General features: G+C 42.9%; 1 protein-coding gene and 1 long non-coding RNA gene across 3 annotated transcripts in view; one reads left to right on the forward strand and one right to left on the reverse strand.

Moving 5' to 3' along the window:
* Positions 1 to 13,989, reverse strand: part of LOC141937302 (uncharacterized) — a 201,756-nt gene continuing 187,767 nt past the window's right edge. Inside the window, exons 1-2 of one of the 2 annotated variants that reach the window (XR_012626883.1) lie at positions 1,608 to 1,722; positions 1 to 363 (exon numbers count right to left, since the gene is read on the reverse strand). This is a non-coding gene — a long non-coding RNA (uncharacterized LOC141937302). Of the gene's footprint in view, positions 364 to 1,607; positions 1,723 to 13,989 lie in introns of those variants that run through there. The other variant, XR_012626882.1, reaches the window with a different exon arrangement.
* LOC141937283 (olfactory receptor 4S2-like) lies at positions 8,873 to 12,761 on the forward strand. The gene is given in 5 exon segments (XM_074854878.1): positions 8,873 to 9,271; positions 9,273 to 9,809; positions 10,558 to 10,628; positions 10,833 to 10,901; positions 12,590 to 12,761. Coding segments are annotated over 5 exon segments (1,233 nt in total). The 5' UTR covers positions 8,873 to 8,887.

Here is a 13,989-nt window from a genome sequence, read left to right on the forward strand (position 1 = left end):
GGACAGAGATAGTGTATTTTGTCCTATTGCAGCAGCAAGCATTACCCATACATTCTGCTTAAATGATCAGTCGAAGAGACCGCAAACTGTTGGCACAGGGGCATCCACAGCACCCACATCTGGCTCCTGAGTGTCCACCAAAAGCTGCCTCTCACGCCTCAGGTGTGGTTGCACACATTCTGCCGGTAACCACCAGGGACCGTGACCTGTGGAGACACAAGCATAACCTCTTCCCCAGGTTATTAAAGGATATGGTCCTTCCCAGTTACCACTTTCCAGGTTTTTTGCTAACACTTGAGCCTTGCCCTGGACTTCTTGGTGATCTGGTATCTGCGATGAGAAGTGATGCAATATTGGTGGCACCTGTGAGGCAGGGGAAATGTTTAAAAAGTTCATGACATATAATGCCTTATTTAGGCTTCCGTGAAGTGTAGATTGATACCCTTCCTCTCCCCTTTTTTTCTTGTTGTAATAGACACTTTAACGTGCCATGCGTACGCTCCACAATGGCCTGTCCGGTCGGTGAATGAGGAATGCCAGTCAGACGCTTGACTCCCCACTGTTGTAAGAAAGGAAAAAAAGAAACAGAAACATAAGCAGGTCCATTGTCTGTCTTAACCTGTCATGGCACGCGCAAGGAAGCAAATGCAGCTAAAATGTGTCTTCACACATTGCATGCTTTTTCACATGTATGGCAGGACACAGACACTGCTCCAGAAAAGGTATCAACAGACACATGTACACATTTTAACGTTCCAAATGCAGCGAAGTGAGTGACATCATATTGCCATAATTCTAAAGAGGCAAGTCCCCGAGGGTTGACATCACTAGCTGTTGAAGAGAGGGAGTCCTTCTGGCACTCAGGGCAAGTGGCAGTGATGTCTTTAGCCTGATGCCTTGATAAAGAAAACTGTTTTTGTATTGCTCTGGTGTTTTGGTGGAAAAATGCATGTGAAAGCCGAGCTTGATCAAAGACATTAGGTACCATTTGTGCTGCCAGAGTCAATGTATCTGCTCGTCGATTGCCTTCAACCAAAGGTCCAGGTAGTGCAGTATTCGCTTGAATATGTACAATAAAATAAGAAGTCTTGTGGTTATTTAATAATCGTAAAAGGGTGTACATTAATGTATATAGCAGTGGATTATTAACGTCCTTCAGACATGAATTCTCTATACGCTGTACAAGATTGGCAACATAAGCAGAATCAGTAACAATGTTAATTGGGGTATCCCAGCATTGAAATACACGGACTACTGCAGCTAGCTCAACCATCTGTGGTGATCCCAGGTATCAAGTAATGTCTGCCAAATTTGAGTATGTGGGTCTTGCCATACTATGAATGACTTTCCCGTTTTTCCAGATCCATCAGTAAACACAGTCAAGGCTTGCAACGGTACATCGCTGCACTTTGGCATGGCATATAATAAAAAATTTTGCTGTAATAATTTATGTGATGGGCTGTGTACTAAAAGCTGTCCGGGGTAGTCACAGATCGCTGTCTGGAATTCTAAAGACATTTGTATTAGCCACTGTAACATGTGCATAGTAACCAGAACAACGATACACACAGGCTCCTGACCAGCAAGTAATAGTAGGCGCTGCCTACCTTTCATGATCAGTTTGGCAAACATTTCTGGATGAGTAGTGACCGTCTTGTGCATTTGGTGTGGCAAAAAAATCCGTTCAGTAATAACAAGACGGTCACTAAGTGTTTCATCCCACTGAAACACAGAACATAGGGCTGCCCTGAAGGATTAAATAATATCAGTTGATATGGATGGCTGGGCACACATGGCGATGCTTGTCTTTCTGAGATGGCGTTAGCTACCCGGTGGAGATCTTGTTTCGCTTTCTCTGTAAGTACTGTGGGTGATGTCAGTGAAGGATCTCCTCACAAAATATCAAACAAGCTATGCAGATCATCATTAGTTAGACCCAACAATGGCCGTATCCAATTTATAGCTCCGAACAGTTTCTGCAAATCATTTAAAGCCTTAACATCAGTTTTAAGTTCAACCTGTTCTGGGGCAATGGTCTGTTCACAAATTCTCCACCACAGGTACTGCCACAGTGATGATCTCTGTACCTTTTCAGGTGCTAACTGTCACCCCATTTGAGATACTGAGTCTTTGGTTAAAGCAAGAGCCTTTTCCATGATCTCCTGTGCTTCTGCTGCTATAAGGAGGTCATCCATATAATGATATATAACAGCCTGGGCGACCTGCATTCTAACAGGGCTCAAAGCCTTTGCAACAAACCACTGACACATTGTGGGGCTGTTTTTCATGCCTTGTGGCAAAACAACCCAGTGGTACCATCTTGCAGGTTCACTAACATTAATACTGAGAACAGAAAAGGCAAATTTGGGTGCATCATCTGGGTGCAAGGGAATAGTAAAAAACAATCTTTTAAATCAATTATTACAAGATGCCAGTTTCGGGGAATCATTGTTGGGGAGGGCATTGCTGGCTGTAACGTACACATATCCTCCATGGCATCGTTAATGCGTTGGAGATCTTGTAAAAGTCACCATTTATCACTTTTCTTTAAAATAACAAACACCGGGGAGTTCCAAGGACTGGTGGTAGGTACGATATGTCCTGCACTTAACTGTTCCTGAACTAAATCATTAAGGTGGTGCAACTTTTCCATTGGCAAGGGCCACTGACCCACCTGCACAGGTGATTGTGTTTTCCAGGTTAGTTTCAGGGTGGGTTTAGGGGTGGGTTGCGCTGCAGTGGCGATTAAGACAAATTTGATTCAATTTGAGTTCCCCATCGAGCCATACAGTCACGACCCGATGATGTAGTAGGGGTTTCTAATATAAATGGACGAATATTTGCTACCCAGTTTACTGGGCCCCTTACATGAATGAGATCTTTGCTTTGAAATGTTACAGCAATTCAAGACAACAATTAGCACAGAATTTCTGCATCCTGCTAGAGGAGATGTTTCACCTATGTCACTTAAAACACTTAGCCCGAACAAACAGGCAGCACCAGTGACCCAGCAGGCAGGCACTAGGGCGCTCTGTCAGAGAACTCCGCACTCCGCAGCTGCAGCTGGGATGCGTCTCACACATGCAGAACAGTCACACAAAGAGGCCCCTCACACTTATTACTCACACAACATAAAATGACAAACACTACAAACATCAAAACACCATTAAGAATATATAAAGCCATTGCTTATTGATTATGTGGTGTTGGCAGACAAGGGACGCCGCATCCCCGTGTCAGCACCTTCTGTAAAAACTGCTGCTTTTGGCATTGGGGTGGGCAGGTGGGCCGAGAGCGCGGTGCCGGGCTTGGCCGCCTGCAGTCGCTCTGCAGCGGTGCGGGGGCTCAGGGAGGCCCCAGGCCGCCGTCACCAACTCCGCGCTTGCAGGTGCGGGGGTGCGAATGCTGAGTACAGAAATCCACACACCCGATTTTCCAGATAGAATACTGTGCCGGCGTTAGTACCGTTTTTAAAAGTGCCAGCCAATCCCACGGGACCAACTGATACCCATGAGCGATTGCCTCCACTATACCTGTTGTAAATGAGTTTTGAGGCCCGTCCTCATTAACGCTTTTCTGTCGTTCTTTAATAACAGAAAAATGCAGTCCTTCCCAACGTGGCTGATGTCCTGACTCATAAACTACAGGAGCAACAATCTTTCTCGCCATGTCCATATCCCCTTGCACCAAGGCTTCTTGCCTCACTTTTACCCACCGATCATCCCCAGCTAAGGGAGGACACAGGCCAGAGTCTCTTTTAGGATTTACAGCACCAGGGTCTGAAAGATTATCACAGTCTACAGGGTCAGCATATAAATCTTGCTCCCGAGGTTCAACATATGCGTCCTTGCCCTCTCACTTGTGATTTCACAAAATCCCTCAAGACAGCCTCCAGCCTTGTGCCTTCCACTTCCAGTTTCACAACTTGCCCCCCAAAGGGTGCCTCAGCCCCATCCTGCCCACCATCAAATCCACACCTCATGTCTCTATGAAGACAGCCCCTTGCCAGCATTTACTACCTACCCACAACACCTCACTCATCTTCTCACCATGTACAGTCCCTTTGTGTGCATGAGCTGCCACCACCATGGTGTCCAGACCCACCTGTCACGGTCAGTGGAGTGAAAATGGAGAAAACACCTTTCTCCTTTCCTGGTAGTGAGCACATCCTTCTAGGAAACTGTTTTGCAACAGGAGATACCAGCAACTCTTGATTTGGGCTGGTGAATTAAGTCCCTTCTGCTAGTCCTTTTGGACAGGGAGTCAAAAGGAGATGACTATGATGTTAGCCAAATTGCTGCCATGTGTGTCAGTGGATACAGAAACTGGCAGATCTGGCCCAAACAGCTTAGCAGGCTAGATACCTGCTGGTTCATCTTTAGCTGCTTCTGTCATTTGCTGTTCCTCTTCCTTTCCCAAAGACTGTAAGACTGTTTTTACTTTCTTACCCAATACTCTGTTTCCTATAGTGACTACTGTGAACCCTTATGAATCTGGCCAGGACTCCAGGCTACAGGGTGAATGATATTTAAGTTAGAAGACTATTTTCACTTAGAGCAGTATTTAACCTCCTCATTAATTTGGGGGTTTTCATTTCCACTGCATGGATCGCTGGCATTCTGCATCGGGAGATGCCTACCTTGCCTTGCTTGTTATTTGGCCATTCTAAATTTCAAGAAATGTCAGTGAACCAAAGTAATGGGCAGTGGATGAAACAATTGACACCCATAAGTCAGAAGCTAAAAATACGCAGTAGACTTCAGAGCAGTGATGAGTTGAACTGATGCGTGAAATAGCATCTCCATTTGCTTTATTCTGTTTGATTTCATAGATTCAACTTTGGCTGCAGAAGCTTTAAGTTAAGAAAGACGAGGGTCTTCTTGACAGCAAGATTGCATAGAATCATAGGATGGTTTGGGTTGGAAGAGACCTTTAAAGATTATCTAGTCCAACCCTCCCTGTCATAGGTAGGGGCATCTTTCACTAGATCAGTTTGCTCAAAGCCCCATCCAACCTGGCCTTGAATACTCTGGGCAACCTGTTCCAGTGTCTCACTACCCTCATCATAAAAAATGTCTTCCTCGTGTCCAATCTAAATCTACTCTCTTCCAGTTTAAAACTGTTGTCCCTTGTCCTGTCACTACAGGCCCTGTTGAAAAACCTTTCTCTGTCTTATGAAATATTGAAAGGCCACAAGAAGGTCTTGAGGGGTCGTCTCTTCTTCAGGCTGAAGTCTCTCAACCTTTCTCCATAGGAGAGCTGTTCCAGCCCACTGATCATTTTCATGGCCCTCCTCTGGACCCGCTCTAACAGGTCCGTATCTGTCTTGTACTGAGGACCCCAGAGCTGGATGCAGTATTCCAGGTGGGGACTCACCAGAGTGGAGTAGAAGGGGAGAATCACCTCCCTTGACCTGCTGGCCATGCTTCTTTTGATGAACCCCAGGATATGACTGGCTTTCTGGGCTGCAAGCACACATTGCCGGCTCATGTTCAATTTTTCATCCACCAGAATTCCCAAGTCCTTGTCTGCAGGGCTGCTCTCAATCCCTTCATCCTCCAGTCTGTACTGATAGTGGGGGTTGCCTCAACCCATGTGCAGGACCTTGCACGTGGCCTTGTTGAACTTCATGAGGTTCTCATGGGCCCACTCCTTACACCTGTCAAGGTCCTTCTGGATGGCACATCCCTTCCTCAAGTGTATCAACTGCACCACTCAGCTGGGTGTCATCTGCAAACTTGCTGAGGGTGCACTCGATCCCACTGTCTATATAAATGATGAAGATATTAAATAGTATTGGTCCCAGCATGGACCCTTGAGGGACACCACTTGTTGCTGGTTTCCATTTGGACATTGAGCCATTGACTGCAACTCTTTGACGCAGCCTTTGTCTGCCCTAAGCAATTTTGTTCAAAATCTAAACGTCTATTTCAGACCTAATCCCATCCTAAAATCAGGTCTGAGGTAGATCAGGTGAATCAAATCCTGGAGAGTTGTATTTCTTTCCATAGGAAAGCCTAGAGTGATGAAGACTCAACTCAGCTGACTTCCACAGGCATAAAATAGCTGACTTGCTCCCTCAGTTCCCCCATTTGTAAAAGCATGAATTTTTTTTACTTATTCTGTAATTTGCTAACCTTTGTAAAAACGTGCAAGTTCTTGCAAGAGGCTTTATTCATTGGGTTGCCAGTGATGAAATTTCATGCAAGAGAGGACTTGAAGGGCCATCAAGAGGTAACCCAGGCCATCTCCTGTCTTTGTGAAAGCTCAATCATAACCACCACGGATAGAAGTGTGCCTGACTTGCCCTTTACAAGACTATTGTGACAGGTAACTCTGCCAGCCCCAGAGCATGGCACCACTCTCCTTACTAATAGAAATCTCTCTGACTTTTTAAAAAAGATTTGTGGTTTATGTGTTTTCTTTTGGGGATACACAAAGATTTAAATGGATTGTTTTATTATTCACAATGCTATAAAGCCAAAGCCGTGAATCTAATGGGCCTCCACACTTGGGAAAACCCTAAATCATGGCTTACTGGAAGACTCTGGAAAGGGTTAACTGGACTAGCTCATTGCAAACGCTTGACCAGTTTAATATTCAGCTAATCCGTTGGCTGTTATTTCTACTGGAGAAATCCTGAAATACCTTCAGAATATCATCATCATTGACTGATGGCTATTTCTTTAATATATGTTTGCTCAAACTTTTCAGTCAGGGGAGAGTTATTTTCTCCTCCTTTGCCCCTTCCTTTCATGCCTTTTCTTCGTTAAGCCTCCACACCTCCCTCCTCCAGCCCCAAGAGCCCTTGCAGTGGGAGATTTCCTTGGAGAGGGTTAAAGAGTGCTACTTAAGCAGTTTTCTTCTCAGTCTTCTTTCTGCTGCTGGGTTGTGAATGCATCCTTCCGTGCACCCAGGCCAGGCCACACTACCCAGACAGCCCACCAAAGCAGTTCTCACACAGGCAGAAAATACCAAGATACACTTGTGATGCAAGAAATGAAATTAGACGGGATTATACAGTAAAAGACACCTCCTAAGCAAGTGTTGGAAGATTTCCAGAAGGTATTCTATGTTCTTTAAAGAGTCTGTGCTATAACATATTCCTACCAGGGAAGACAGGTGTTGGGGACATAAAATCATACAGCTCTTACAGAAAATGTTAGATCTCCAAACACAGAGGAGGTAAGTTTCCCAGGTTCTCGAGATCCTTTCTTATTTCTTTTCTTTTCTTGTTCCCTTTCCTCTTTTCCTGATTTCCTTTCCTCTTTTGTTTCCCTTCTTGGACAAGTGTGAAAATACAAAAAGAAATTTTCACTGAAGTTATCAATTGTCTATGGCTATCTTTGGTTGGAAGCATGCAGAGCTAGTTCTGTAGCCCCAGATTAGGTTATTTTGTTGTTTTGTTTCCCATAAACCACCTGAGATTTTAGGGAAGCATTCCTCCTTAGGAGCAAGGAGATGGTGCAATTACCCATCCTTTTTGAAAGTTAACCTTCCACACTGTATTTATTTTATTTTGCAATTGATTGCATTATATCGCATACCTATAGTCTCTCCCTGAAAAGATACTTTTAGAAGTATTCCTCTGTGGGAATCTTCCCCTGAATTAGTCATTCTAGTCATTCTCTTGGAGTCAACAGAAAGAAAGAGGCATCTCCAGAAGGTAATTCATCACATCTTAGACACCTTAAGTACACACCTTAGGCTGGTCATGAGTTGCCCTGCAAAGGCAGAAAAAAGAGTGCACGACTGGCTCAGATATAGGTGCCTACATGACGTAAGGCAATGAGATGGAATGAGGCAGGTGAATATACTGTAAAATGCAGTTTGGTGATGGTGACGGGGGCCTTACCAAGAGGGACACACAGTAGAGCTGTCTTGTGGTGAGTGGGTCATATCTTTACAATTCTTTCAAAAATATACACCTTGTTTTAGCTCAGGAGTTTCCCATCTGCCGATATTCAGGAATATAGTTTTCCTTGATCATTTATCTCTTGGTCACTCCTTTCTGAACCATTGATTGCCTAAACATGACACCGAGACTGGAGGGGTTTGCTTCCAGTTCTGCCCTGGCCTAGATGGAGCCCAGCTGTTTCTCTTCCTCTGGCTACTGCCCAGCCATAAATATGCACACATTTTGTCCTTTGTTTTCTGTAGAAAACTATGTCAGTGCTAAGTGAAAAGAGGAGGGATGGAGAGGATCACAGCTTGGTAAGACTAGGTAGAAATTGATGTCACATTGTTCTTACTGATCTTTTCTTCTTGGAGATATATCAGAAAAGGAATTATCCATGTAAATTTTACTCCCCTTCTTGAATACCTTTTACCTACTGTTAGTACAACTGTAAGCACAGGAAAAGTCCCTAACTTTCCCATCTTCCTCTCTAGGCTTTACTTTGTGGCTTTGAGAGCAATTTTGGGTTTTCTCCATTTCCGTGTTTCCTGTGGATGTTTGACCAGTTTTTGCTTGCACAAGAGATTTTGCCGTAAATTTAAATAGGCACTAGATAATTTGAATTAACTGAATCATTCCACAGAAGTGCTCAGATGACCTTCACAAACAGGGAGAACTGCTTGTGTTTTTATTGGGCAGGACTTGCCACGGTCATTTTAACAGCAGTTGCCTGGGAATGTTTTGATACTAGGATGAATCCCATACAGATAGTTTGTTTCTAAGAGGTGCCTATTTTTGGTGAAACTCTAAAGTAAAAACCAGCAAAAAAACCACTTCATAAACTTAATACTAATCCTGTCTATTTCTTAGTGTGCATGCACTTCTGATAAAGAATTCATTTTTAAGAATGAAAAAACCTGATGAATCATTTGTCTTTATTTTTCCATGTGCCTAGGCTGTGCATTGCATATCGCCACCCAACTGAGTAACATGGAGAATGCAAGCAGTGTGAAGGAATTCATTCTTCTGGGCCTCTCAGAGAACCAAGGAGCACAGAAAATACATTTTGTGATGTTTCTGTTCTTCTATATGATTACTGTGGCAGGGAATCTGCTCATTGTTATCACTGTAATTAGCAGTCAGTGTCTGAACTCCCCCATGTATTTCTTCCTCTGCTACCTGGCCTTTCTAGATATCTGTTACTCTTCCATCACAGCTCCCAAAATGATTGCTGACTTCCTTGCTGAAAATAAAACCATCTCCTTTGTGGGTTGCATAGCACAGCTGTTTGGGGTGCATTTCTTTGTCTGCACAGAGTTCTTCATCCTCACAGTGATGGCCTACGATCGCTACGTGGCCATCTGCAGACCTCTCCCACTACACCACCCTCATGACCAGGTGCGTGTGTGGCCGGATGGTGATTGGCTCGTGGGTAGGAGGCTTTGTGCGCTCCATAGTGCAAACTCTTCTAACCTCTCAGCTCCCTTTCTGTGGCCCTAACAAAACTGACCACTACTTCTGTGACGTCCGCTCTCTACTACAACTGGCCTGTACTGACACCTACACTGTGGGCATCATTGCTGTTGCCAACAGTGGAATGATAACTCTGAGCTGTTTCTTCATCCTGGTCATGTCCTCCATTGTCATCCTGGTTTCCTTGAAAAGTCAAATATCTGAAGGGTGGCACAAGGCCCTCTCCACCTGTGGGTCCCACATCACTGTGGTGATTCTGTGCTTTGCACATTCATCTACATACGCCCATCTAAATCTGTCGGAGGACAAGAGCGTGGCAGTGTTTAACACTGTCATCATACCCATGCTGAACCCACTCATCTACACGCTAAGAAATAAGGAGGTGAAGAGTGCCATGAGAAAACTGTGGAGTAGAAAAGTGGGAAGTGAAAACGGGAAGGTGTAGAACTGTGGTAACATTTCCAAAGGATCGGAGAAAATGAAGCATCTTTCACTATAATTTATTTTGTGAAAATTCCCCAAGAACTGCCTTTCAAAGAACAGCTTGTTAGCTCCTGTTGTAATTAGGAAGACACCAAAGATTCATCTTTTGATCTGAAAGACATTGTGAGCTCTGTGACAAACAGGCATTCTCTCTCTATTCTCTTGTCAGCTAGCGCAGGCCCAGGCCTGGGGCTCCTGAACACTAACGGAAACATCAGTGTTTAAATAAATACTATTAAAATGCTGAAAATTTTGCCCAGGTAGAGCATCCCATTACTCAGATATAAACATTCAGATGAACTCCATCTGCTCTGTAATCCATTCAGCTCAGAACACAGAGGTCTATGGTCACATACTGCTGGAATTTCTGCTTGCAGTATCACAGAATCGCAGTATCACAGAATCACAGTATCACAGAATCACAGAATCAACTAGGTTGGAAAGGACCTTGAAGATCATCTAGTCCAACCATTAACCAAACACTGCCAGTTCCCATCTACACCATATCTCTCAGCGCTATGTCGACCCTACTCTTAAACACCTCCAGGGATGGGTACTCCACCACCTCCCTGGGCAATCCATTCCACTGCCTAATAACCCGTCCTGTAAATAAACCTCTCCCCTTCCTCCTTTCTTCCACTGACCTTGGTGTTTGCACAGATGTTCTCCTCTCAGCTCCTCACAACTACAACTCGTCCTCCCAGGTTCCCCTTTCTAAATACATTATCACAGATGTGCAGCCACCGTCGCTAGTTGGCCTGGCCTTGGTGCAAAGGTGGGTCCGCTTTGGAGCTGGGGGAGCTTTGAGAAGCTTTTTACAGGGGCCACTGCTGTAGCCCCCTCCCCTGCTACCAGAAACCACCGCCACTCACTCAAACCCAGGACAGTGGGCAGTGGGCTCTTCTGCTTCGCCCTCTTGGGAGGAAAAAAGAATGCTGTTATTTATCCATTTGAGTCTTTTTCTTAATCTACCTATCAGGTCTATATGGACCTCATTGAAATGTAAAAAGTTTGAAAAAGCGCTCTGGAGGACTTCAGGATTTGAACGGTGAGAAGTGCTTTTGCTCTGAAATAAGCACATTACTTAAGAGAAACAAACAGTTAAGCATGTTTGAAATTGGATGTTAAGGTGCTTTTGTAGCCATTCAAACAATTTTAGTTGTTAAATTACGGATTTGAATTAACAGTTAAATAGTTACCTAAAAGTTGTGTGAATAAAAGAATACTGTCAATTCTGGCTTGCTCTGAAGATCTGGGACTGGCTATAAAATTGCATTTTGCTGTGAAGTATTTTACGTTGAATGGTACTAGCTGTCCTTCAAAATGTCTAAGGTTAGGTATTCTTACTGATACTATATTGCAATTTTTTTCCCCTTTTCTATGAGTAATTCCTCGCCAGCTGGATTTATGATCTTGATGTCTTCTCATGGGTTTATTAACGTTCAACAGCTGTGTTCTCCTTTAAAAAAAATAAAAGTTTGTATTGCATCCCAGTAGTTCTCCCTGTTGTCTTCAGATTAACTTTTGGGTTTATTCTGCCTCCAATAAAGGCAGAAGAAAAATGGGTTTTAGAATTGGGGATGGTCAAAAAAGAAGCATAAAAGGAGCAGAAGTGTAAAACTGGAAAAATAGTAGAACTTTTGTTAGAACTTTTAGGACTTTGGATTTTATAATGACGGCTGTAAACTGTTATTGTTAAGTATTTGAGATTACGTAATGTTTAGCTCATTATTCTTTATGCAGGTATAGTAGCTTGACCAGCAGTTGCATTTGAACCAGTCATAATGTTCATACATAGTTTCTCAGCCCACACACTGAGCTGTCATGTGAAGGTCTGAGTGGGTAGAAAATAAGCCCATAACAAATTTTAAGACTTTACTGAGGGCACTTAATTTTTAACATTAACACTTTAAAATTTGGGGGCAAGGGATGATGAAAGCAACTTGTACGTTGACCAGATCTGCGCTATTTCTGAAATTCTATTTAAATCTTTTTAAACCATAAAGAATTCAGTAGGTTGTCCCCATATTGGCTAGTTCAAGAAACCTAAAACACTTTGTACTTCAAGTTTATAACCATTTTTTTGCATGTGTCTCAAGTTCATACTTTATGTAAATTGCATGCAGTAATTGCCTTTTTATGAGAACCACATTGTGGTATCTTGAATCCATGAGTTAGCAGTTAAAAATCTGATATTAGGTGCTAGTTGGGTAATTTGCTGATGCAGGTAAGAGGAGGGAAACTTCTCCCCTTCTCCTGCCAGTGAAACAAATCCTTTCTACAGTGTTTAAGGCCAGGTTGGACGGGACTTTGAGAAACCTGATCTAGTGAAAGATGTCTCTGCCTGTGGCAGGGGGGTTTGGACTAGATGATCTTCAAAGGTTTCTTCCAACCCAAACAGTTCTATAATTCTATCTACTTCACCTATCACTGATGCCATCCTTCCAACCATCCCCTCTATCCTTCAGCTCTGACTCAAGATTTTTATTTTAATGTTTAGACTAATACGGAATCATAGATCTAATGAAAGACACCTTTCTGACTGTAGGAAATGAAGGAGTCACCAAAGAAGGCATTTGGATGTGCAATTTCATTTATCAATGGAAAAATGAAAGAATTGCTTAGAGACTATTCCAGTATGCAAGACAACTCCTATCCTGACAGAGCACATTTACACACACACACAAGGGAAGAAGGCGTTTGCCATGGGAACAGATGGTACCCCTACTATTGCAGGAGGGAAGAGAAGAAACATGAGGATGAAAAACCAAACCTGTTCGGTGCCAGTCAAAGCTGTCACCGGGTGAGAAGCTATAGCAGCCTGGGGTCTCCATCTGAGGAGCACAATGAGACAAGAGACCCTAGCCCCTACGTTGCCTGCAGAAAAACCACCAAATCAGCTGAGTGAGGAAGGAGAAGCCCTGCTTGGTTGCATCCAAAAGTAACTGAAGCTCTTTTATTTCTCCACTTACATTCCCTATAAACACCTGCAGCTGTGTTACATGTTAATGTCACTTATGTAGGATTGAAGGTTACAAGGTGTTCCCAGCCCAAGCTAGGGCTATATAACTATATATAATATATATGCACAAAACTATACCTCTATATATATATATTAAAAATAGATTATTTTTTTTTTTTAAATGCTTGGGGGGGCAACACCAAGTTTTTTTTCTGGATGTCTCATTTCTGGGTGCTGCTGGGCAAATATTTGACCATAGCTTATAGAAGGTGTCACTGAAAACATTATGCTCCTTTACACTTTGGTAAGAATTCTTATAAGAACTTAATACTTGGGCTAAAGAGTTGCTTCTGTGTTTTGCATTACCTCAGTAAAAATACCTGGTAAGCAGTGAGGACTAACCACAAACCTCTCTAAATTTTTGAAGTAATTTCCTGTTTAACTTCTTGTTCCAAATTTGTACAGCTTATGTCTAAGGGGTAACAGTCTATAAAGCATACAATCATAAGAACAAGTTAATAAGAAATAAGAATGCATATGAGAAATATTAGCTTAGGACCGAAGGCAGAATTTATATAAATGTCCTCTGTAAGAGACATCTTTACTCCAAGAATATTTGATTGCAAATTAAGGTGAATACAAATCTTGGAAATGGACAGGTGTGATGTTTATTTGAACCAGAAATGCTTCCAGAAGAAATACATGTCCAATAGTAAATAAAAAGCCAGACAGCAAACAAACAAGCAAACAAGCAAACCCATGTGCAATCTAACAGTCTAGATGACCACACTCCAACATCACTCTCCAGAGACTGCCCTAATAACTATCCCAAGTACAATTTTTAGCTCCTTGTCCACTGATGATTTCTGACAAAATGTTTTATGCCTCTGGGATCTCATTACTCCTGATAGTCTTGTGCTTCTGCAGCATGATTCAGTTTAAATATTTCTGCTACAATTTCCTCATCTTCTGAAAGATAATTGTTCTTGTAGATGTTCTTGGAAGTAGTTCTTTGAAGAATGGGAAATGCAGGTAGAGAGTCAGGCTGTTCTTTTCAGCCACTGTAGGTTTCAGAATTGGTGGAGATATGCTCTCACAACATCCAAGCAGCAACTTGCAGCTGAGATGTTCTGATGAAACCACCTGAAGTGGTTAGAGGAGGTCATCAGAGGAG

This window comes from Strix uralensis, chromosome 39, assembly GCF_047716275.1.
Source record: "Strix uralensis isolate ZFMK-TIS-50842 chromosome 39, bStrUra1, whole genome shotgun sequence".
Taxonomy (NCBI): domain Eukaryota; kingdom Metazoa; phylum Chordata; class Aves; order Strigiformes; family Strigidae; genus Strix; species Strix uralensis.